This window comes from Trachemys scripta, chromosome 3 (assembly GCF_013100865.1).
Source record: "Trachemys scripta elegans isolate TJP31775 chromosome 3, CAS_Tse_1.0, whole genome shotgun sequence".
Taxonomy (NCBI): domain Eukaryota; kingdom Metazoa; phylum Chordata; order Testudines; family Emydidae; genus Trachemys; species Trachemys scripta.
Genome location: NC_048300.1, coordinates 96,685,277 through 96,711,260, shown reverse-complemented (window position 1 = coordinate 96,711,260; position 25,984 = coordinate 96,685,277). Strand labels below are relative to the sequence as shown.

Here is a 25,984-nt window from a genome sequence, read left to right as displayed (position 1 = left end):
ATTTTGTTTTTGTTGACCAATCTCCTGGCCACCTAATGATTGTCTTTTAAAACAAAACCAAAAATCCGAACTGCATCAGGAAAACTAGTGATTAGCACAATATAAATTGCTACTAGAAAAACATTATAAATAAAAACAAAAAGGGTAAAATGTAATGCTGCATTAGAAGTGCTTGGGAAACTTGTATTCCACATTGTCATATTTGCTCATGGGCAAAACTTGTAATTAAGAGATATGATATCAGATACCTGTGAATGGACAATTTTGTTCCTTTTGTAGCAGTGTTTTTTAAACATACTGCTCTCCAAGTTTTAGGATTTTATCCTCTTCCCTGTAGGTAAAATCAAAAGACCATAGTTAAAGACAAATATCAGGTAATGTAGCAAACCAAGAAGCAGACAATGTAAACGAATAATAGAAAAGACAGGTCAATACCTGTCATTACAGGATTATTCCCTAAAGATCACTAGATATTTTGCTGCCTGTAACTTTTAATTGTCCTGCGAGAGTGAGCACACATATATCCTTCTTTAACACACACTAGAATCTTAGGAACTTCAGTTTTGCTCTCTCACCGCCCCCCCCCCCCCCCTGCTACCCTATCCCTTGCTCAACATAGTGTGTGGCGTGTTTGTAGGTTGTGTGGCTAAACCCTTGTGTATGGTGTGTACATCCAGACTTGATCTTTTACAACACTCTCACAACAAATTCACCACATCTTTGCCTACTCACACATCACATCAACGCTTTCCCCATATCCACTAAATTCCATCCACAACTTCTACACACATCACACTTGCTCCCTTCCACAGAATAGCATACATACCCATTCCCTTATATCAATCTCTAACCATACTTTCCCAACAGTAGCCTTCTGGAGGATGTCTTAGGTCTGCTTCCATAGATTTCAGGACTGTGAATGATGCCATAAGGGCTATACGTCCCAAGGTTTCAAACATTGCAAGGATGAAAGCGACCATGGGCCCTGTCCAAAGAATCTGCAGACTATGCAGTTCTTGATTTGCATAACTCCTTCCACCCCCTGCTCCTGCATGCACTACACATCTGGTTGAATGACTCACATGTATTATAGGAGCTTTTCCTCCCCAATCAAATGATTACCTCTAAGAAAAGCACTTAGGTCCCAATTCCACAAAGGCCTATCTTTTCATGTCAATGGGACTACAGACAGCAGGGCTGGCTCTAGGTTTTTTGCGGCCCCAAGCAAAAAAATTTGTGGCTGCCCTCCACCCCAGCTCTGGGCTCTCCCCTCCCCCCTACCCCACCCACACCCCATGCCGCCCCAACTCTGGGATCTCTCCCCCACCCACACTGCCTGCTGCCCCAGCGCTGGGCTTCCCCCCACCAGCGCTGACTCTGCACGCTCCCCCCTTGCCTCCAGCCAGTCCAGTGCTGGCAGGGTCGGGGTATGCAGCAGGGGCTCCCGGGCCGTGCCTCAGCCCAGTGTCCCTCCAGCCAGGGCTCCCGCCTCCAGGACCGGCCAGGACCAGGGAGGACAGAGCCGGGGGACCGCCCCAGCAGGGGGCTGAGGAGCCGGGCAGGGCAGCCTCAGAGGGAGAGGAGCCCCAGAGAGCAGGATGCGGGCCCCACACGGCAGCGCCCCGCCCTCTATGGTCCCGCTCCTGCTGCTGCTCCTGGCTGTCCTGCTGCAGTCCCTGGGTGGCTCTGGCCGCTTCGCCTAGCGCCAGCTGTGGCGCTGGAGGGCAGCTGCCCTGCGGCACCTGCAGGTGGCTCCGTGTGCCCCGAGGGGCAGCCCACAGCTTGAGTGTCCCGCGCTCGGAGCCCTCCCGGCCATAAGGTGTGGGCGCTGCTCCCCGATTCGAATCGCAGCAGCCCCAGGGTGCCCCCGATGCAGGATGCGCTGCTGCTGCCAGGGCCGGCCCTAGGCTTGCCGCCCAAGTGCAAAAAAAAAAAAAAAAAAAAAAGGCTGGCTGGAAAGCCGCTGCTGAAAATGTGCCACCCCAAGCACCTGCTTGGTTTGCTGGTGCCTGGAGCCGGCCCTGACTGACAGTGTGCAAAACTAAGCATGTATGCCTTTGCTGGATTGAGGTCTTACATGGGAGGAGCGAGGCAGTCAACATAAATTCCTATGGCAATCAGATTTCTTTTGCTAATTATCTTCGATATCATAAATCTACTATTCTTCCAATTGTCCAAGAAGTCTTTTTGGGAAAAAATAGATTGTATGAGACTGGAATTTCTATGGGGGTGGGGGGAGGGGTGGAGAAGAGAAAGCAATTAAATAAAGTAAGAGAAGACCTGACAGGTATTTCATTATTCATCATAAAAAAGTAAGGAGTGGAAATCCAATTTTTCCCCTTGGAAGGTCAACTATAAAAATTCTGGGTGCACTGAATCACGGGCTTGACTAAACTAACTATGGCAGCTGTGAGGAACAGAGTGAAGGCAAGCAGGATTTGGCCAAACATATGTGTTTTACAAAGCTCAAGTCATACCCATAACGCTATTATTTCTAATAATGTGTAAGCAGGGTCTGAATGAGCTCTCCCCTGATATCTAGTGATGAGCTGTGGGGAGAAGACTCTGGTTCGCATAGACACACCCACTCTGCCTTGTTGCACAATATGAAGGAGCTGCTTTGCCCAAATGATCATTTTTGGCTAGTGTTGGATTGCAAGGCACTTTATTATTGGGTTTGGGGTAATAAGGGGTTATCCTTGTGTGAATCAAGGGGAGAACTGTGCTTGGCATGCCCTGATTATGGGGTTATAATAATAATATAAATTAATGGAGATATCCCATCTCCTAGAACTGGAAAGGACCTTGAAAGGTCATTGAGTCCAGCCCCCTGCCTTCACTAGCAGGACCAAGTACTGATTTTGCCCCAGATCCCTGAGTGGCCCCCTCAAGGAGGGAACTCACAACCTGGGTTTAGCAGGCCAATGCTCAAACCACTGAGCTGTCCCTCCCCCCAACACTTCACCCTCAACTGAACTGTGCTCATTAAACAGTGGGTAGGGATGCCAAAGGTTAGTTGAGATACGTGTCTCTTATAGCAGTGGTTATATCTAAGGGTCATAGACATTATTTGATTCTTCCTCTCTTTCTCCTGTGTAACAAGAGAGCTAATTAAGACTAAATTGAGAGTCTTTTGTTGTAGATCACTAGAGCTGAAATAACCAATAATGAGCTCTAATCACTAGACCTGCTAAGGGACAGTTGCTGTGGTGAAAGAAACTGTATTAGTAGTGAGGCTCCCCACCTAATAACTGAAATCACTGGGAGCCGTGTTAAGTAGTAGGCAGGGGCAGCTCCAGGTACCAGCGCACCAAACGTGTGCCTGGGGTGGCAGTCAGGGAGCCTTCGGCGGCATGCTTGCGGGAGGTCCACCGGTCCGGCGGCTTTGGTGGCAATTCGGCGGCGGGTATGCCAAAGCCGCAGGACCAGCAGTCCTCCCACAGGTGTGCCACCGAAAGCCTGCTGACTGCCGTGCTTGGGGTGGCAAAATACATAGAGCCGCCCCTGGTAGTAGGACCTCAAAACATCCAAGAAGCTGCAGTAGAGAGGGCAGTGGCAGAGTGAATGATGGCAGAGCAGCCGGCAGCAGAATGAGCAAAGCTGCTCGTGGAGCAGCCAGTGGAGGAGTGAGTGACGTTGGAGCTTCCAGCAGATCAGCAGCGGGCAGAATGAAGAGCATGGCAGCAGCAGCTGAAACATTGCTGGATTCCTCCCGCCCCTCCCAGGGTGGGAGGTGAACTCTTGCAAATGCACCTCTGAACTGTGGGTCATTGCTGACGAAGGACAACAAATGTGAGTGGAGTGCGGTGGAGGGAGAGGGGAGTTGTATGTTAAAGGGACATTTGTTTCTCAAACTTTCACACCATGAGGCGAGAGACTGAGTAAAAGGATATTACTCAATGTACTTTGGGATGGGTGTTTTGCTCATGGTCATATGTTTTTGAATCATGCTTGTGGTGTTTTTTCAATTTAATGCCTGGTTCCCTTCCCCTTTTAAATAAAGTTTTATTTTCTATACACAGACTCAGTGCTTGCAAGAGGGGAAGTATTGCCTCTTAGAGGCACGCGGAGGGGGGAGGCGGGAGAAAGGGTGTAATTTTGGAATTTGAGCTGATTCTTTGTTGCATTGTCAAATGGAAACCCTAGATACTGAACCCGGCCCTTGTTGCTCCCAACTCCACCTGGCAGAAGGGTTACAAAGAAATGAATGCTGATGGGAAGCGTAAAGTGCTAACAATAGACTCTAAAATGTATTCCTTTTATTTTAAATGAAATTTGACATGCCTTTTCTCACAAAGAAAACCTAATTTTCTTGAAAGCTATTATGAAGTTATATGCAGTGTAGTCATAGCCATGCGGTCCTAGGATATTAGAGAGACAAGGTGGGTGAGGTGATATCTTTTATTGGATCAATTTCTGTTGGTGGGAGAGACAAGCTTGTCTCTCTCACCAACAGAAGTTGGTCCAATAAAAGATATTATCTCACCCACCTTGTCTCTCCAATATGAAGTTACATAATTTTTAAAAAAGACACATTAAAAGTAAGCAAACTTTTTCTGAATCACCAATCTTCCAAAAATATTAGATTTACTGATTCCACCTGTATATGTGGCTAGCTTCCTCAGCAGAGAGCATTCAGTTGAGATTAGCAAAAACAGGTTGGGCCAAATCCTTCCAAAGGATCCATATTGTTTCCCTTGAAGAATTGGGCTCTGTTTTGACTGATCTTAGCAAAGTATTCAGCTTTGATGCCAAGTTAAACATTATAGTCAATGCAGACAGGAGAAGTTAAGTCATGTTCAGCATCATGATAGCTAAAATGACTTGTTAAGGTTGTGTTCCAACATGACCTAACTTTCTAATGAAGATGAGGGATGCTTGCCCTAGGACTTCTGTACTTTGAGTAAGTAGCTCCCTCTGCAGTTTTTTGTTGGTTCCATAGTAGGCAGACAACTTTTTTTTTTCTTCTTCTTTGAAAATAATTACACTGGCAGAATAGTATCTTAAACACCAAAACCACAGCTGAAAGTGTTTAACACTTTAGGGTTGGGAAAGACACTTGCAGATCAACTCTCCAGCTAGCATCTGCGTTCAACTTCTCCGACTGAATTGATTTGGATTTTGCAAGCATCATGTGCAATTCCTCTCAGAGAGTGATGGGAGATCATTATTGTTCCAAACAGCACAGAATGAACCACAGATGGCTCATGCCTAAACACATTAGACAGAGTTTTGGTCTTGCCCAGCTGTGCTGGGTGAGGGAGCTTTATGCCACCTTTGCAGCTGCCTGGTGCTGAGATGTCTAGTTCATCCCCCAGCAGAGCTTAGATTAGACTTGCTTTCACCCTACATCCCTTTGCCCCCCTTTTTAGCTCACTTCTCTTCTTCCCTAATTATGTTTCAAGCTGAGCAGCGATGTTCCCACCTAACAAACTACATGGTGTCTCTCCCCTGCCTGCCTGCCCGCCCTCTCTCCTTACTCCTTGCCTTTGTGACAATTCTACACCTTTCCTCCAGGACAAAGGCGAAACCCTGCTGTGGCTCCTTCGTGAACACCCCCCACCCAAAGCCCTCTGTCCCCTCCTCCTGCTCCCTGGATTTTACCCCTCTGTGTCCCCCCGATTTTACCCCCCTCCACTAGTGAGTTACCCTCTGTCTCTCCTACTTCCCCTGTTACCCCCCCCGGGGCCTGTGCCCAGCCCCGCTCTCCCGGGCATGCTCCGCGGCGTCGCGGCTCCGCGTCTCTTAGCAACGCTGAGCGGACGCGGCCCCCCGCGGCTGAAGCGCTGCCGGGCGGCAGCACCGGGCCGGGGGCGGCGGCACCATGGCCTCCAAGCAAAGCAAGAAGAAGGAGCTGCTCACTCGCAACAACTCCGCGCACATCAGCGCCCCCGCCAAAGAGTAAGAGACCCGCCGCCGCCGCCGCCGCCACGGGCCCCTCGCCCGCGGGTACCCCCTGCCTCTCGGGGATGCCCCAGCCAGCGCCCCAGCCGCCTCCCAGCGCAGGGCGCCCTAGCCAAGCCCTTGCGGTGGGGGTGGGTCACTTGTTTGGCAACATTAGGAAATGGACCAGCTCCTGCTGGCTCTGGTTAGGGAAGTTGTTTTGTCCCCTCCCCCAGGTACAAACAGTGTCTGCACTGAGCCGGTGGACGCGCCTCCCCCTACCCGGGAGATCGATCTCTCTCTCTCTTTATACACCTGTTGCTTTTCCCCCTTTCCCCCCGAGGCTTAATTACTTTGTACAGAAATCGACCAACTTCCAATGAGTGGGGTTTGTATTGCGGTTGGCTCAAAGTTGCATGAGGCTCCTTGTCCTAATGCCTGAGTGTCACCAGCCTAGTTCTAGCTTATCTGCCCTTCCCTCTCCCTGTGACAGAGGCAATAAGGGGTACTGGGGTACCAGTCGGAATCAGAAGGTTCCTTCTCTCTTACAAGCCCCCGTGGCCTTTGGCTGTTCACCTGGACCTTTGTGGCTGCAGGGTGCTGGGCACTAGGGCATCATTTGTTCTCTTTGTAGCTGTTAGAATGGGTTTGAAAAAAGAAAGCTCAGAAATTTAAACAATATTGGGAAGTGGTTTTGTTCAGTTTATTTTCTGCAATGGTTTGTTTTTTTGTCATTTTCTGAGTTTCCTTTGGAATTTTTGTTAGTTTTCAAAATCGACACATTTTGAAAATGAAAAGACGTCACTCTGTCTCTAAGCTGACCAACTGAAATTGGTAATAAAAACATTGAAAACCAAAACCCAATGAAAATGAAAACAAATATTGCACAACCAGCAGGGAATATTTTTCATTTAAAGTTTCTATTGTAGACTGTCCAAAATAGACACAAATTGAAATATTTTGTTTCAAACAAAAAATCTGTTTTTCAAAACAGCCTGGTTCAAAAATTTTGTTCTAACTATGATGATGTCATCTGGAAACTTCAGCCCCTCTTAACTCTGTATCTAGACACATATGGCTCCCATCACCATAGTATCTGGGTACCACTCAAATATTTAAAAATATAAATGAAAACCTCTCTTTCCCTCTCTTTCTTTTTTCCCAACATTTCAGAGAAATAGGTTGATTTGTTTGTAGGGGTCATTGTTTGCTTTTGTGTTAATTGACTAAATGAATATTGAATTTAGTTCAGAAAGTGGTTTGTTCCAAAGCCCGTTCTTTTCTCTTGCAGGATTGAGTTACATAGTTTAGGTCCAGCTCCTATGAAAGTTTTGCTTCTTTCATCAGGAGCATCCTACACTGGTTGACAGTTTAATTGTTCCAGTGGATTGTAGCTGTTGAAGGAAGTCATGATTACAGAGGAATACAGGATCTCTCCATTAGCTATGATCAGCCACATGGAGAGCTTTGAATATCAGGACAGATACTTTGAACAGTATTCAAACCAGAAGGCAGAGCACTGGAATGATAAGTTCGTGGTGCCCTGTGTTGCTAAACCTTGACAGGCTGCTTCAATTGGAGACTTTTTAAGATTTGTGGCTTGATTCCTAGATATAACTGTCAATATGTTCCAAATGTGTGGATTGTTATGGGCAGTTCTTTTTCTAATAGTACAGAACGCAGTCTTCTGGCCAGTTGCAAACAGAAACGGGGTTTGCTGCCATAGTTTTTGGACCTAAAAGGACCCCGATGCTGTGGATTGATTTAAGAATTTGACTGTGGATGCTATTCATAGTGGGAGATGTTATAAAGGAGATCAGTTTCAAGAGCCATCTGGCATTGAAAACTTATGTGTATTATTTTTACACAAAGGGAAGACAATGCATAATGGCTAGATATTTGCTGCATGTTATAAGGCACTTCGGTAGTTAAGTATAAACAACATTAGAAATATTTATGCACTAAATAGAAACACTAAGCCTTATCTCTTGAGACATTTAAAACTAGACTAGACAGGCCTAAAGCACCAGCACACATACTGTAGGGAATAACCTTGCTGTGTGAAAGTGTTTATTTCTGCAAAGATAAATAAATAGACTGTTTTTTAATTATCTAAGAATGGAATGCCTGGTCTTTAGTCCTGGCACTATCAGGATTCAGGCCAGGGAATGGGACAAAAACAGCTTTAGAGGAACTGATGGATGAATTCTTGCTGTGCATGGATGATGGTTAACTTCCATTCTCATTTTCCTGGACCTCTCTGCACTGTTCAAAACTGTTGACCATGAGATACTGTTTTCTCAGATGAGAGAGGACTAAAAAATGGGTTGAAGACCTTCCTAGAGGGATGCACCCAATACGGAGTAATGGGAAACTGTTCCTGTGACACTTCCTGGGAGTACCCAGGACCATGAGGCACATAGCTGCCACCTGCACTTAGTGTGAGGAAGCCTTGTCTGTGCCTGCTGTGGTTCAGCTCCCCAATTCCACCAGCCCCAGGCAACAAAAGCACTGCCCTCTAGTCCTTGAAGGCCTCATTGTCTCTCTACAATTGGTGCACTCTAAGCTGTAAGCCCTCTGAGGGTCTCCATGGAGTGTCCAGCCCCAGGCCCACTGGACACTTGCACAGTGGTACTGGAACAATTTTTATAGTGGGGGTGCTGAAGGTGGAAACATGTATTTGGGTTTTTAATACTGCTTGAAACCAAAGGGTGCTGCACATTGAATATATGTCCTTCAATGGCTATGAGCTAATATGGTCAGGGGCATACTTGGGGCAAACCTAAACCGCTGACTACCAGAAGCAGGGAATGGAAGAGAGGGGCAGATCTTTGTTCTGTTGCCTTGTTCTGTACGTTGTCCCTGAACCTCTGGTACTGGCTACTGTCAGAGACATGATACTGGGCAAGATGGACCATGGTCTGACTCATTATGGCAGTTACATTCTTGTAGAGTATTGCTCACCCAAAATCCTTTCAGTGCTTTACAGCCAGGCTTGGCTGTGATTCTCCTTTCATGAGACAAGTATGCTGTCAGCTTGTCCCAGGTGAAGGATTCAATGTGTTTCCTTACGCTCCAAGATATACCAGAATAATCTTTTATCTTTATTCATGAACAGGACACTCCCTGCGCTGTTTCATCTAGTAGATTTTCTTTCTTATAGATTTCACAATCTCTTATTTCGCATCTGTTCCCTCCTGCCTGAAGGGAATATTTCTAAGGCATGTCACCTCCTGGTGACCTGCCTTAACTCCAAGACCTTAAGAACATAATGTTCAATATAGGTTCATAATTATTTAAATATTATTCATAAATACATTTTCCAATGATTATGTCAGCCAGTGGGCTACTACTGGGTCTCATGGCACCCCTCAGTGAACTATTATGTATATCCAACCCAGGAAATCCTTATAAAACCCTATTAATCCCATGTTCTCCCCCCCCCCCCCCCCGCCTGTTGGCAGTAATGGGTCCCTGGGTCACAGTACCTCCACCACTAGAACTCTCACTTGTGGAGTCCCACAAGCAGGGCCGGCTCTGGCTTTTTTGCCGCCCCAGGCAAAAAAGCCCCGGGGGGGGGCGGCCGGAGCCCCGGGGGGAGGGCGGCGAGCCCCGGCGGGGGCTCCGCTCTCCCCCCGGCGGCTGGGGGGAGGGCGGCCGGAGCCCTGGGAGGAGGGTGGTGAGCCCCGGAGGGGGCTCCGCTCTCCCCCTGGCGGCCGGGGGGAGAGCGCAGGGGGGGAGGGCGGCCAGCCCTGGCGGGGGCTCTGCTCTCCCCCCGGCAGCTAGAGCGCAGGGGGCAGGGCGGCGAGAGGGCGGCGAGCCCCAGCCAGGGCTCGCCGCGCCGGGGGGAGAGCCCCAGCCAGGGCTCGCCGCTCTCCCCCCGGCGGCCGGGGGGAGGGCACCAGGGGGAGGGCGGCCAGAGCGCCATGGGGAGGGCGGCGAGCCCGTCCGTGGCCCCGCTCTCCCCGGGGGCCGAAGCGCCACGCCACCCCCCTCCAAGTGCCACCCCAAGCACAAGCTTGGTGGGCTGGTGCCTGGAGCCGGCCCTGCCCACAAGGACCATTCTCTCTCTGGTCCTGTTCAACATATACATGCAGATACTAGCTGAAATAGTGAGACAACATGGACTCAAGCGCCAGCAATATGCAGATGACACAAAGTTCTACTTATCCTACATCACATATAGTCATACCATTAGCACTAAGATGGCTCATTGCTTGGATTAAATCAACTCATGGATGAAGAACAGTTGGTTGAAGCTGAACCCAAGCAAGACAGAGGTGATGCTGGTAGTCAGAGGAAAGCACTTTGAAGAGTTTGCATCCATGTTGCAGTTTCATTTGTTTGAATACTCACACTCACAAAGAGCACTCCTGCATTCCTCACAAATGCTAAGCTCTCATATATAGTAGCATCCACAAGTAATGCTTTATACTATCTCCAGTTGGTTAAGAGACTCTCTCTCATCCTGGTGGACGATGATCTGGCCTCAGTTATACATATCAGCATCTTCTGTCGGGACTACAGTGATGCAGTATACCTGGACATGGAGTTTCCTAAGAGCTGATGATAGCTTCAAGTAATACAGAATGTTTATAAATCCACTGCTTAGGCATAATGGAGGAAAGAAGGATAATTATACACCTCACCACTGTCCGCTCTAAGGGCAAGACAGACTTTGACCGTGCCTTCTCTAATATAAATACATTGTGTGTACATTTAATCCTTCCCCCTGCCCCTCAAAAATTACACTGCATGCCCAATTTTGCCCCCGGAGAGAGGACGAGAAAAAGAATAAACATTAGTCCAGGGGTCGGCAACGTTTGGCACGCGGCTCGCCAGGGTAAGCACCCTGGCGGGCCAGGCCAGTTTATTTACCTGCTGATGCAGCAGGTTCGGCCGATCGCGGCCCCCACTGGCCGCGGTTCGTCATCCCGAGCCAATGGGGGCGGCGGGAAGCGGCGCAGGCGAGCGATGTGCTGGCCGCGGCTTCTCACCGCCCCCATTGGCCCGGGACGGAGAACCGCAGCCAGTGGGGGCCGCGATCGTCCGAACCTGCCGCGTCAGCAGGTAAATAAACTGGCCTGGCCCGCCAGGGTGCTTACTCTGGCGAGCCGCGTGCCAAACGTTGCCGACCCCTGTGTTAGTCACATCCAGTAGTGCACTACTGGAAGGTGCTCTTGAAATTCTCCTTTGAATCTATTGCATATGCAATTACTGGCATTCATCACACAAGGGTTTTTTATCAGTTGGAGTTGGCCAATTAATATTTAGATAACTCTTTTTCCCATCCTAAATTGGTATCTTTAACCTATCTCTGTGTGATGATTCTTGGGGTATCCAGGACTGGGAGTCACCTTATTAACTCCTGCTTCCAATGAGGGGGAGTCTTTCTTGTGGTAGTAGGGTGTCAGCTCCCTAACACCACCTAGGTGCTCCAGCCTTTTAGCTACTCAAGGAGTCTGCTGTGAGCTATGCCAGCCCTAACTTTTCCTTGCTGATTAATAGTAGTAGATGCACCCTAATAGCTAAGTCCCTTTGAATCATTCTCCTGTGACACTGAGCCCCTAATATTGGCTACTCACAGAAATTATAGATTACCTGCACTCAAAAGTGTAGTGTATCCCAATTAACTAGTTTTACCTTAAAACAGTGGTTCTCAAACTAGGGCCGCCGCTTGTTCAGGGAAAGCCCCTGGCGGGCTGGGCCAGTTTGTTTACCTGCCGCGTCCGCAGGTTCGGCCGATCATGGCTTCCACTGGCCGTGGTTCACTACTCCAGGCCAATGGGGGCTGCAGGAAGCGGCGTGGGCTGAGGGATGTGCTAGCCGCTGCTTCCTGCAGCCCCCATTGGCCTGGAATGGTGAGCCGCGATCAGCTGAACCTGTGGACGCGGCAGGTAAACAAATCGGCCCAGCCCGCCAGGGGCTTTCCCTGAACAAGCGGCGGCCCTAGTTTGAGAACCACTGCCTTAAAGCACCTGTGACAGAGCACCCTGCTCACTGAGGTTGCAGTAGCACAGAGAAGACTTCAGGCTTAACTGGAATCAATCAACCTGTTACTGGTGGGGATTACTGACACTGGGTGGTAATTGCTGGGCTAGTGAGACAGATGGCTCAGTAACTTGGAGGATATATAATTGGGAGGAACAGAAAGCAGGGGAGAGCCTAAAGGATGAGCTGGATGGAAGAGAGCAGCTATGTGAAAGGCTCCTCCTGCTGTATATCTGTGCTCTGTCCTGTGTTGTTTGAAAATAGAGGATTAAAGGTGCCATAGTGGAAAAGAAACACACTGTGTGGGTTTGTGACTGAGAGAAGACAAAAATAGGCCAGGCAAAACTGCTGCTCGCTGGGGAGTTGAAGAAGCACCCTGTGACACAGCACTCATGAGCATTTATAAAATAAAAGTAGATTTCTTTAAGAAAGAGTAAAGATTTAACTAGAAGTGAGAGAAAATGGTGGAAACAAGTAGTTACAGAACAAAACAAAATTTTTAAAATGTGAATCTGGGTCTACACTTATCAGTAGTTAACTGTCTTATGCAATACAGTAGCCTCTCTCCCCCCCCATCCCAGCCCCTAGGTTGAGTCTGTTACAGAACTGGCTGGTTTCACAAGAACCAGGATCCAAACATTCTGTTATATTGAAACTGTCTTTTGCCTTATTCATAGCCAGGGTGATCTCTTGCCTGCTAAAATATTCCTTTTTACCTCCAAGTGGTTTTGATCATTTGTAATTCTTTGATGTTTTTCTGTTGACTGTTTGGGGATGTGGAAAGGGTAGAAATGGAACCTTGTGTTACCTCACCAGCTGACTAGGGAGGGATGACAGCTCCCTCTTACCAAAATGGGTCATCCTTGAGACACATTACTTCCTGGTGGCTACTTTCTACTCTAAGTCCATAAAGCATACTTTCAATATAAAGATAAATTCCTTAAATATTACCCATACATACATCTTGCAGTGATTATGAATCTTCATAAGTTACAAGCTTTCTGTAGATACCTTATGTGCTACTCTGTGGATAAAATATCCTATAAGATGTGTTTTCTGCAGTGAGCTTGTCAGATCTGAGGTGAGAGTTTGCAAAGAACGAGGGATCCTTTGCCATCGGATTGCCACCTGTGTCACTCTCCCCTCCTTTGTTTCTCTGGGTTCCCTTACTTAATATTATGTTAGATGATCAATAATTTTTATTTTAGTCAGACTTACAGTTCTCACATCACAGAATCATAGAAATGTAGGGCTGGAATGGACCTCAAGAGGTCGGCTAGTCCAGCATCCTGTGCTGCGGCCGGGCCAAGTATAAATAGACCGTTGCTGTCAGGTAATTGTCTAACCTGTTCTTAAAAATCCCCAATTACAGGGTTTCCACAACCTCCCTTGGAAGACTATTCCAGAGCTTAATTAACCTTATAGTTAGAAAGGTTTTCCCGGTATCTAACCTAAATCTCCCTGTGACAGGTTCGGTCACAGAGAACCCCTTGGGACTGTCACCTGACATGCTTAGATTACCTCTGAGCCTGTTTTCCCTGCCAGCTTGGGACTCCAGAATCCTGCCTTATTGAGCCAGACATGCTAGCCTGCTGCAACAGAGACTCATGTCTCGTCCACGCCCCCAAAGCTGCAGACTTTAACCAAAAACTGCTCAGCAGGTCACCTATCTCCAGCACCCAGACAACCAGTTCCCAATGGGCTCCAAACCCCAAATAAATCCATTTTACTCTGTATAAAGCTTTTACAAGGTAAACTCATAAATTGTCTGCCTTCTATAACACTGATAGAGAGAGATGCACAGCTGTTTGCTCCCCCAGGTATTAATCACTTACTCTCGGTTAATTAATAAACAGAAGTGATTTTATTACATATAAAAAGTAGGATTTAAGTGGTTTCAAGTAATAACAGACAGAACAAAGTAAGTCACCAAGCAAAATAAAGCAAAAACATGCAAGTCTAAGCCTAGTACATTAAGAAACTGATTATAGGTAAAATTTCACCCTCATAGATGTTTCAATAAGCTTCTTTCACAGACTAGACTCCTTTCTAGTCTGGGCCCAATCCTTTCCCCTGGTATAGTCCTTGTTAGTTTCAGCTCAGGTGGTAACTAGTGGTTTTCTCATGACTGGTAGCCCCGTTTGTTCTGTTCCACCCCCTTTTATAGCTTTGGCACAAGGCGGGAATCTTTTGTCTCTCTGGGTCCCCACCCCTCCTTCAAAATGGAAAAGCACCAGGTTTAAGATGGATTCCAGTATCAGGTGACATGGTCACATGTCACTGTAAGACCTCATTCTTCATTACCACAGGCTGGCCCACGGGTCCACAAGAAGGCTTACAGGTAAATAAACCATCTACAACCAATTGTCCTAGTCAATGGGAGCCATCAAGATTGTAAACCACCATTAATGGCTCACACTTTGCATAATTTCAATAGGAGCACAGCTTTATATTTCTAGCTTCAGATACAAGAATGATACATGCATACAAATAGAAGGAATATATTCAGTAGGTTATAATGTTTGTAATGATACCTTACAAGAGACCCTTTGCATAAGGCATATTCCAGTTACATTATATTTACACTCATAAGCATATTTCCATAGAACATTATGGAGTGCAGCGTCACACTCCTTTGCTGCAATTTAAGCCCATTACTTCTTGTCCAGGCTTCATAGGACAAAGAGAACAATTGATCACCATCCTTTTTATAACAGCCCTTAATATATTTGAAAAATATTATCAGATCCCCCAGTGTCATCTTTTCTCAAGACTAAACAGCCAGATTTGTTCACCTTTCCTCATAAGGTCAGGTTTTCTAAACCTTTTATCGTTTTTGTAACTCTCCTTTGGGTTCTCTACAATTTATCCACATTTTTCTTAAAGTGTGGCACCCAGATGTGGACAAAGAAATTCAGCTGAGTCCTCACCAGTGCCAAGTAGAGTGGGACAGTTACGTCTCATGTCTTACATAAAACATTTCTGTTAATACACCCCAGAATATTATTCTTTTTTGGAATTGTATTACATTCTTGACTCTCATTCATTTGTGATTCACTGTAATGCCCAACTCATTTTCAGGTGTATTATCACCCTGCCAGTTGTTCTGAAATGTAGTACTTTGCACTTGTCTTTGTTGAATGTCTTCTTGTAAATTTTGGACCACTTCTCCAATTCATCAAGGTCATTTGGAATTTTAATCATGTCCTCCAAATTGCTGGCAACTGCTCCCAGCTTAGTCATCCACAAATGTTATAAGTATATTCTCCACTCCATTATCTGAGTCATTAATAAAAAATATTGAATAGTACCGGAGCCCTGCAGGACCTCACTAGATATGTCCTTCTAATTTGACAGAGAAGATTGATAGCTACTCTTTTAATATGATCTTTCAACCAGTTGGGCACCCTCTTTATAGTAATTTCATCTAGATCACCTTTCTCTAGTTTGGTTATGAGAATATCATGTGAAACTGTGTCACAAGCTTAAATAAAATCAAGATATATCCTGTCTATAGCTTTCCCCCATCCACTAGTCCAGTTAGCCTGTCAAAAAGGAAATTAGGTTGGTTTGGCATGATTTGTTGACAAATCCATGTTGGCTATTACTTATCACCCTATTATATGTTTAGTAATTCCATGTTTCTTGATATGTATAATTAGTATATCAAATATAATTTTTCAACATCCATCCTGTGACAACAACTTTTTATTTTCCAGTGCAGTCTTAGTTGCCTCAGTAAGGGAAAGAGATATTTCCTTGATTTCCCGTGTACAAGTTCTTTAAGGGTGGGCTATCATCTGCAGATTTACTTCAGGTGAAATCCACAAAGGCAGTATTTCAAGTCATGTTTCTCTAAAGAGGTAGCCTTACAATATGCTTCTTGGTTACTCCTTGGTCCTCTGAAGAAAACTATGACTTTTCTTTGGAAACTGAAAATACTTAACTTACATAGTAAAATCACTAATTCACAAGAGCTGCTATCACACAATTTAAAAAAAATAATTCAAGTGAAAAGAATTATCACTGTGTTTAGCCAGAATAGCATTTTTCCTTTGAGATCTCACATCAGGCATTATCAGATGAGACCACTGTGGGTAGGATAGAGAATGAATTCCTAGTGTCACCTGAGACTAGCAAATATGTAATTAGTTACAGATTCTGTGTGTTGTATTTTTGCTGAGAAAATGTATAAAGAGTGAGAGAAAATGTTTACATTAATTATATTGAGATCTAAAATTAGAAATGGAAGGCATAGGACATGCCTCAGCTCTCACGCTACTGTAAACTAAATAAAAAAAAATGAGGAGTCCTTATGGCACAAGGACTCCTCGTTTTTTTTTTTTTTTTTTTTTTTTTTTTTTTGCTGATACAGACTGACACGGCTACCACTGGAACCTGTAAACTAAGTGTAACTGCACTAATGGAAAGATTAAGCCAATGTAAATCCAGTGTTATTGAGATAAGCAGATCCCCAGGACCTGATTCTCATTTACATCCACCGTATACCACTTTGATAGTGTAAAGATGTCTTAAAATGCATGTTAATTTTATTAATAGATTTATAGACTTTAAAGCCAGAAGGCATTGATACGTAGGCTTGGAATGCCAGTAAATTGACCGTTCAAATAATGTCACTTGACCATCTATTATTTAACATCAGTAAAATATTTCAGCAAGAATGCCCTGATGTAGACAGCAGCCTGTCTTTTTGGTAAAATCATGGTGCCATCTATTAGCAAGTCTACTTAAATGTCTTGATCACTAACTGTACCACATGCTAAGGCCACCTGTTGTGAAAAAGGTGAACTAATTCAAAGTTGAGCATCTTGATTGGTTGGAATATTCTAGAATAAACATATGTATGTATGACTTTATTGTACACCAGGCCGTCTATGTACGTGGCAGTTTACAACGCACATTAAACAAGTTAAAAGACGCTTGCCTCAAAGAGTTTACAATTTAAACTGACTAGACAAATATACAAAAAATAACTCAGAAATGAACTCCCCCAACACAAAGAGAAAAGATGCACAGCCATTAAGCTGCTGGAGGAGTTGACCTGTTGCCTAGCTAGCTTAAGTGCATTTAAAAATGACTTTTTCTCTTTATAATTGCTATGAGTTTGTTTTTATTTCTGTTTAATTTCACTTTTCTCTTTTGTAATACTTCAGTCTTGAATTCACTTTTAACCTAACATTACTAAAAAATATAGTAATAATTATTTCAGTTTTTAAAATTTCATTGTGTTTTGCATTTTTCTGAGTTAAAAATCACTCAGTTAAATAACTTAGTACATATGCTTAGTTACAAAAACTATCTAAATAGTTTAGGGATAGCTCAGTGGTTTGAGCATTGGCCTGCTAAACCCAGGGTTGCAAGTTCAATCCTTGAGGGATCTGGGGCAAAAATCAGTACTTGGTCCTGCTAGTGAAGGCAGGGGACTGGACTGGACTCAATGACCTTTCAGGGGGAGGGATAGTTCAGTGGTTTGAGCATTGGCCTGCTAAACCCAGGGTTGTCAGTTCAATCCTTGAGGGGGCCACTTGGGAATCTGGGGCAAAATCAGTACTTGGTCCTGCTAGTGAAGGCAGGGGGCTGGACTCGATGACCTTTCAAGGTCCCTTCCAGCTCTAGGAGATGGGATATCTCCATTTTTTTTTTTTTTTTTTTAAATCTAAGCCTATTGGAGACCATGACGTCTTACTCTTTTTTTGTTACTGTTCTGCTAAATTAGTGCTTTAAAATATCTGACCATTTTTGACATTATTTGACAATATTTGACTGGTCAGTTGACCAATTATTTTTGGACTGGATTATGATAATCTAAACTGACCTCTTTCATAACACATGCCATAGAACTTCACCCAGAAATTTCTGCATCAAGCCAGAACCTCAGTTTGAGCTATAGCATATCGTTTAGAAAGACATTTGTTCACACTTTCAGCCTCTTCTGCCAACATGATGTAGAGTGACCTTAATATAAATGAGAATCAGGCCCATTGTCTCTAGGGTCTGAGGTAAAAGCCTAAATGATGTGATTTATGTGCACATATTGTAGCTTCTTAAATTGGCTGCTGCTCTGGCATGCACTAGCAGACTGTGTGTTTTTTGTTTGTTTGTTTGTTTTTTTAACTTGATTCACAGCACAAATTGTAGCATAGGGCAGGGTCAAGCTCTCTTTCTTTGTTACTGACAATGTCCCGATTTTATAGGAACAGTCCTGATTTTTGGGTCTTTTTCTTATATAGGCTCCTATTACCGCCCACTCCATCCCGATTTTTCACATTTGGCGTCTGGTCACCCGAATGTACGGTGATGGCCATAAAAGCTGGCAACACTAAAAATCCATTTGACAAACAACCTGAAGTTGCAGTAATTCTTGAATTGTTTTGCAGACTACCCTATCTCTAATTACTTTTTTGTCAGCCTCTTAATATGATTAAGATCTTTTGGATGTATGAAGACTGTTTTTAAAGCGTAAGTTGAAAAAGCGTCAGGTCAGGATAACATACCAGTATATCTCTTCTAATTCAACAAACCATCAGTTAAGCTTTCTGGTCTAAGCTGTGAGGAAGTTCTGTTGAACCATAGATAGTGAATTTAAATCAAGAGAAAGAGGTGACAGCTTGTTCTAATCTATTAAGAAGTGATATTTTTATCTTGAAGCAAACATTTTACAAGGAAACTTGTTTTCCTCATGAGAAAACAGAGTGCAGTTTCTTGCTACTCCTTTTGTGGCCTGTGTTTCTGCCTCTGCACATGTGATGCTGATTACTATTAATGAGTTATGCATGTATAATCACAGCAGGATGTAGTTGGTTTCTGCAACAGAAATGCTAGAAGCAGGACTTTATAATAATTTTGAAAGTTTTAACAGAACACAGGATATATTATCTTACTAGTTTTAAAAATAGCCACTTCAGTTTACTTTTTAGGAGAATTTTTATTTGTTTAGAAAATAATTTATTAATATAATATTTAATATGTTTTTATTGTTAATACTGTGTTGACAAAATAGCTATTAAATCAAATGCTTTCTGATTTTCCTTTCAGCATTCTATTTTAGATTGAGTAATTCTTTGTTCTTTGCCAGAATTGATAAAGACTGAATTGGAAAACTGAATTTGGCATTTACTAGACTATGAAATCATGTATAGGTTAATGCCATTTTTCATAAGCAATATAAGTAAACCATAATCATGGCATTCTTTCTAGGCCAATTACCAGAGCTAGTAGACCCTCTCAACAGGATCGTCATTGTGTTGAGCACACCTTGGGACTTCAGTCATTAAAGACTTGGAGTGAAATCTTGGTCCCATTGAAGTCAATGGGAGTTTTACCGTTGATTTCAGTGGGACCAGTACTTCACTTCTGAGGTGATGAGTGCCTTCTGTGAGATGCTGATTGGCGTTAACTCCCATTGGAGTGGGTGTTGATAGCACTTGGCACACTACATAATTGGGCCCTAAATTCCTCCCCTAAATATCCAAAATGTTCCAATTATCTTAGTCCTTTCAACGGGTGCTTTTAATCAAACATCTCAGTGTATCAGCCATGATGTAGCACACAGGTTTATTCATTTTAGTGTGCAGGAGAGTCTGCAATAGGTTACACATTCAGATTCTGAATGACAGCCTACTGAAGTCAGTGAGAATCTTTCCAGTGATATCAACAGACTTTAGATCAGGCCCACAGGGAGGAGGTTAGGGTTGCTAACTCTGATCTGCCAAATATGTGTTTTTTGAAAATCTGCGCTATCTCTGTTGTAGAAATAAAGAACACTTTTTCTTCCTCCCTACCAGTGAAATCTTGACCAGTGGAAATCTAGGTGGTGGAAATAGTCTATTTCTTGATGCAAAGATTATTTTTTTATTGATATTACAGAAAAGATTGTCCTTATTTGCAGAAATATGTCAAGAAGAGACAAATGCCATTTCTTCTCTGGAAGCTAAGTCTTGCATTTTGCAAGTTGGACCTGTGCCTCTCATGCCCAGTAAAATCTAACAGGGCTAGGTGTGGATTATGAGTGGTCTGCTGTTGGATGAATTTATTAATGCCTCCCTGTGCCATGCCAGTTAGTCAAAAAGTAGTAGTCATTAAGCCCACAACCCTTGACATTTAAAATTTTGTCAGCTGTCACAGTATTATTAACTTTTTCTTTTGGGGTAAACTTATTGAATCTTGTAGCAAAGTCATTTTACCAGGTAGAGTCCTCAGACTTTCTTGACTGTTATCAATCTGGCATACATCCTGTGTGGCATGAAAATAGCACTATTTTGTTGTTGATGATGATGATGATGATGATGATTTTCCCCTAATGACAAACAAAGGTCAAGTGTCCATGGTGATTGTTTTAGATCTGTCTGGCTGTCTTTGACCACTGGGTATTGTTGATCTCTCTGTTGAACCCCTGGTTAAGGTTGATCTGTTCTTTCCTCTCAGATCTCAGAGGGCCAGTGTTGGACATTTGTTTATCATGTGGGCTTCTGTTACCCCTCTTGTTCAATATGTTTGCAAGACAATTTTGGCCATATTTCAGTCAATATGCAAGTGATGTGTAACTCTAGTTTACAAAACCCAGATGGCATGGTCGCACTGATGTCCCTATGACAAAGAAGGACATGGATGATTACAAGATGGGTGAGAAAATATCATCCTGTAAGTTTAGTAGTCTGCAGTAACTGCAAGGCATGTTATTTCTGATTATCTCACTTTTCTAATGAGCATCTGTTGCTGCAGTAAAATTTTGTTTTACATTGTTTTCCTACTGTTAAGTGGTATTTGTTGCTATCTAATACATACCTGAAATTTTGTGACTTATTATAGAAGTACTGATAGTATAAAAAGGAACAATGATTAATAGACTTTAAAGTTATTTAGAGAAAGAAGCCCTGAAAATTGTGAATTAATTCTACAAATACTGGAGGTATCTTTTATATTTACATTCTATACATGACCAGACTATTTTAAGTTCTATAAAGGTAATGCGTACAGGTAGCCATAAAGTATAATTTGATCACCCTAATTTTTCTTGCTGGATTGCCTAAGAGGATTTTTTTTGTCTTTCACTAAGCTTTCCAGTCTGATTCAGCACAACATATCTGAGCCCATATAAGGCTATAGATGCTGCCTGTACAGCAGACATTATTGGAGAAGTATATAGTGATGCCTTTAGTTAAGGTTGCCAAACACTTAATTGGTGTTGGTTAGCCAATTATGATCTGCCACTTGTTAAAAGACTGGAGCTATATGTTGCTATGCCTGAGGGAAGGAGGTACAGAACAGGTGGAGCAACAGGACCATCTGAAAAGAACCACCAGTTTGTAAACTGGGGAAGGATAGCTTGGTGGTTTTGAGCATTGGCCTGCTAAACCCAGGGTTGTGAGTTCAGTGCTTGAGGGGGTCAATTAGCGATCTGGGGCAAAATCAGTTCTTGGTCCTGCTAGTGAAGGTAGGGGGCTGGACACAATGACCTTTCAAGGTCCCTGCCAGTTCTATGAGATAGGTCTCTCTCTCTCTCTATATATATATATATAAGTTGACCACTTAAGGTTCTTTCCTTCCCGTGCCCCTTGATTTTACATTATCTCTGTCAAGTTGTCTGAGTGGCTCAAGAGCATGAGTACCAACCTTAAAGCACACTGATAAGAAAAAAGACACAAACCCCAAACTGATTGATGAAATCTAAGTATAGAACTCACAGTCAAGTGTAAACTCCTCAGGCACTCTACCACTCTAACCATAGAGTCACAGACAGTCCCCTTGAGTACTCCGATCTATCTTGCTACCGAGGCAAGCTTGCCTTTGTGACCGATGGTCCCTTGCACCAAAAATCACAACAATATCCAGGTTACCCCCCTATCCCCAAAAGACCAGTCACTTACCCCAGATCAATTGCACTTTAGATCTTACACCAAAGACAGCGCTTGTAGTTAACTAAAGATTTATTAACTAAGAAAAAGAAATGAGTTATTTACAAGGTTAAATCAGGTAAACATATACACACAAATGAGTTACGGTCTTGGGGCTAGTCTACACTGACAACGTTAAAGCGCTGCCATGGCAGCGCTTTAACATGGCTTGTGTAGTCACAGCAGAGTGCAGGGAGAGCTCTAAAAAAACGACCTTGACGAGGGGCGTAGCTACCAGAGCCGTGCACTGTTTATACTGGCGCTTTACAGCGCTGAAACTTGCTGCGCTCAGGGTGTGTGTGTGTTTTTTCACACCCCTGAGCAAGAAAGTTGCAACACTGTAAAGTGTTAGTGTAGACAAGCCCTTAGATTCAAAAGGCGGTAGTGGAATTTGTAATATGTGCAGACCAGCAGGAGCATCTGTCATCATCACTACAACTGCTACTCTCTGTAGGTGAAAAATCTTTGAGGTGGGGAGTTCTATCCTGTCATATACTAGGAACACAAGAAATATGGTATCGTTCTTTAGAGATAAAAAACTTACTTCCAAAACAGTTTATATCCTATTGCTGCTGAAGTGTTTGTCCCTTGCTTGCAATGATCGGTAGAGATTTGCTTTTAAGGATTATCTTTTCAAAGGCAGGAAAGAATTTCACACGTCTTAGAGTGCCACTTGGTTGTAAATAAAGTATGTAGCAGATGGTGGGAATGCCATTTATAACCAGATCAGTGTGCTAACTGACTGAATTCCCTTGATGATGCAAGACAGAGATTTTGCTTATGTGCATTTACAATCTCTCATTTTAGACATTATTTTACTGATCTGAATATAATGAATATTTGGCTACTAAATGTTATGTTATCTATTACTTTCTTACTTTCAATCTCTTATTTTTTCTACAATAGTTAAGGTTAAGATTTTGTCACAGATATTTTTAGTAAAAGTTACAGACAGGTCACGGGCAAAAAAGAAAAATTAACGGAAGCCATGACCTGTCTGTGACTTTTACTAAAAATATCTGTGACAAAATGGGATCTGCGGGTCCCTACACCGCCTGAAGTGTGGCAGCTGTGCATGGACTAGGAGCCACCGTCAGCAGATGGGAGTTCCGGGGTACCTCTGCTGCCTGCAGCTCTGGGGGTCCCCCGCTGCCCGTGGAGGCTGGGAGCTGTGGGGTTCCCCCACTGCCAACAGGGGCTGGGAGCTGCAAGGTACCCCTGCCACCTGCAGTGCAGGGGGCCGTGGCGCTCGGGAGCTCGGGGGTTCCCTTGCCACCCACAGCAGTCGGCTGCCTGTGGGAGTTCGAAGCTATGGGGACCACCAGAGGCGCAAGGGGGTACCCCATAGCTCCCTACCTCCGCGGGTGGTGAAGGACCCTTCAGCTCCTGACCACCGCAGGCTGAAGTCACGGAGGTCACTGGAATTCACGGATTCCATGACTTCCGTGACCTCCATGACTAAATCGTAGCCTTAACAATAGTTAATGCACGCATGTAGCATTTTATATTTCTCCATATATGTTGTTGCCCTGTAGCAGAGGCAGAGACAGAATCCAATCCTCCAGGGCAGCATTCAACAATGAGGCCATCCTTTCTTTCCTGAAGGGAAGTGGTGTTGCCTTATATATCAAAGATTCATACATTTAGACAGGTTGAGATGGAAATAGGAGAAAGACTTGTTGAAAGTTTCTGGGTAAGGATAAAAGGGGTAAAAAACAAGGTGATGTTATGGTAGAGGTCTGCTACAGACCACCTAACCAGGACGAGGAGGTGGATGAGGCTTTTTTTAAACAACTAACAAAATCATCCAAAGCACAGGAGTTGGTGGTGATGGGGACTTCAACTACCCAAACATCTGTTAGAAAAATAACACAGTAGGGGATAGATTATCCAACAAGTTCTTGGATAAGGTCTCAACTGGAGTATTGTGTCCAGTTCTGGGTGCCACATTTCAGGAAAAATGTGGACAAATTGGAAAAAGTCCAGAGAAGAGCAACAAAAAAGATTAAAGGTTTAGAAATCATGACCAGTGAGGGAAGATTGAAAAAAATAGGTTTGTCTCTGGAAAAGAGAAGACTGAGGGGGGACATAACAGTATTCAAGTACATAAAAGGTTACTACAAAGAGAAGGGAGAAGAATTGTTCTTCTTAACCTCTGAGGATAGGACAAGAAGCAGTGGGCTTAAAGTGCAGCAAGGGAGGTTTAGGTTGGACATTAGGAAAAATTTCCTAACTGTCATGGTAGTTAAACACGAATAAATTGCCTAGGGAGGTTGTGGAATCTTTGTCATTTGAGGTTTTTAAGAGCAGGTTAGACAAACACCTGTCAGGAATGGTCTAGATAATAGTCCTGCCCTGAGTGCAGGAAATTGGATTGGAAGACCTCTTGAGGTCCCTTCCAGTCTGATTCTTTTCCTGCAGTCCCCTACCTCCTTTACTACAGACCTTCCAACTTCTGCAATAAATGAGACCGTGGTTTTATAGACAACAGCCTAATTCACAACACAGCCATGATTCATTTTAAGAGCAGGTTCATCCTGTACACTGAATGAAGCAAAGGCAGACATCAGCTACTAGAGCTGATGGTGTAACCCAGGGGTAGGCAACCTATGGCACGTGTGCCAAAGGCGGCACGCGAGCTGATTTTCAGTGGCACGCATACTGCCTGGGTCCTGGCCACCGGTCCAGGGGGCTCTGCATTTTAATTTAATTTTAAATGAAGCTTCTTAAACATTTTAAAAACCTTATTTACTTTACATACAACAATAGTTTAGTTATATATTATAGACTTATAGAAAGAGACCTTCTAAAAACTTTAAAATATAATATTGGCACGCGAAACCTTAAATCAGAGTGAATAAATGAAAATTCGGCACACCACTTCTGAAAGGTTGCCGACCCCTGTAACCACTAGTAGTTGTAGTTTGTCATGCTTTGTGTAGACCAGCCACTAGAGGGAGATGTGACACACTTTGTCAACAGGGTTCACATACATTTGCTGACAAAAGAGAAATAGTGAGACTCGAGAATCTTGAGTTCCATCCAAAGCTTTGGAGAGAAATGTGCTTTAGTAGCCACGGACCCTTTCACTAGTTACCCTCAAGCTTGACTCCTTCTGTTCATTGCCTCCACCAATTTTTCTATTTTTCCTACCCCTGGCTTCTTTCCCAGTCTCTGTTCCTCAGGCTTCTCATTCCAGTTCCTGTCTCCTTGCTCAGCCAGTCCCAGTTACCTCCTTCCAACTCATCATCTAATCTGTCTCTCCCCTCTCACCCTCTTCACTCAATCTCACTAGGTTCCTTGTCCCAATCTACTCTTTTCCCTCCCTGTCCTCCAATCCAGCTCTTGTACCTTCTGCATTTGAGTCAGATGGCTTCCTCCTCTACTTTGCCTGGGTGCCAGCTGGGGACTCATTGGGAGCCCAGGATAGACAGGCTCCCTGCTCTTACTTCTGGGGCCTGGCTCTGACACTTCCCAGGAGCACTCAAAGCTGCGAGGCACCAAGCTACCACCTGACCTTAGTTTGAGGAAGCTTGTCTGTGCTTGCTGAGGGACAGCTCCCCAACTCTCCTGGCCATGGGCAACACAAGCACTATCCTCTTGGCCTATGCAGACCCTGCTGTTACTCTACAGGTTAGCAATAGTCATACTCCAACTCCATACTCCCTCCAAGCAACTCCCTGGAGTGTCCAGCCCCTGGTTTACCGGACACTCAATATTCACAGATTTGTTGCTTCCAAAGGAACAGTGTACTCCAGCTTACCAGTTCCACTGAGGACCGGCTCCAGGCACCAGCCCACCAAGCTTGTGCTTGGGGCGGCACCTGGAGGGTGGTGGTGTGGTGCGGTGGCTCCGGCCGCTGGGGAGAGTGGAGCCGCAGTGGGCTCGCCGCCCTCTTCCCAGCACTCTGGCTGCCGGGGAGCGGAGCCCCGGCTGGGCTCACCGCCCTCCCCCCCAGCGCTCTGGCCACCGAGGAGAGCGGAGCCACAGTGGGCTCGCCGCCCTCCCCCCGGCGCTCCGGCCGGTCAGGCAGAGCAGCCCACGGCCGGGCTCGGCGCCCTCCCCTGCCGGGCTCGGGGGGGGTGGGGAGCAGCAGGAGACTTTTTTGCCTTGGGTGGCAAAAAAGCCAGAGCCGGCCTTGGTTCCACTTACTCAGATCATCGCTCCACTGAACACACAGCACTTAGATATGCTTA

The 25,984-nt window shown here is 44.6% G+C and overlaps 1 protein-coding gene across 1 annotated transcript in view; it reads left to right on the top strand.

Annotated features, from left to right (window-relative positions):
• The first annotated feature begins 5,824 nt into the window (after positions 1-5,824).
• Positions 5,825-25,984, top strand: part of ADGB (androglobin) — a 208,931-nt gene continuing 188,771 nt past the window's right edge. The window contains exon 1 of the mRNA XM_034765467.1: positions 5,825-5,901. Coding sequence (XP_034621358.1) covers positions 5,825-5,901 — 77 coding nt within the window. The remainder of the gene's footprint in view (positions 5,902-25,984) is intronic.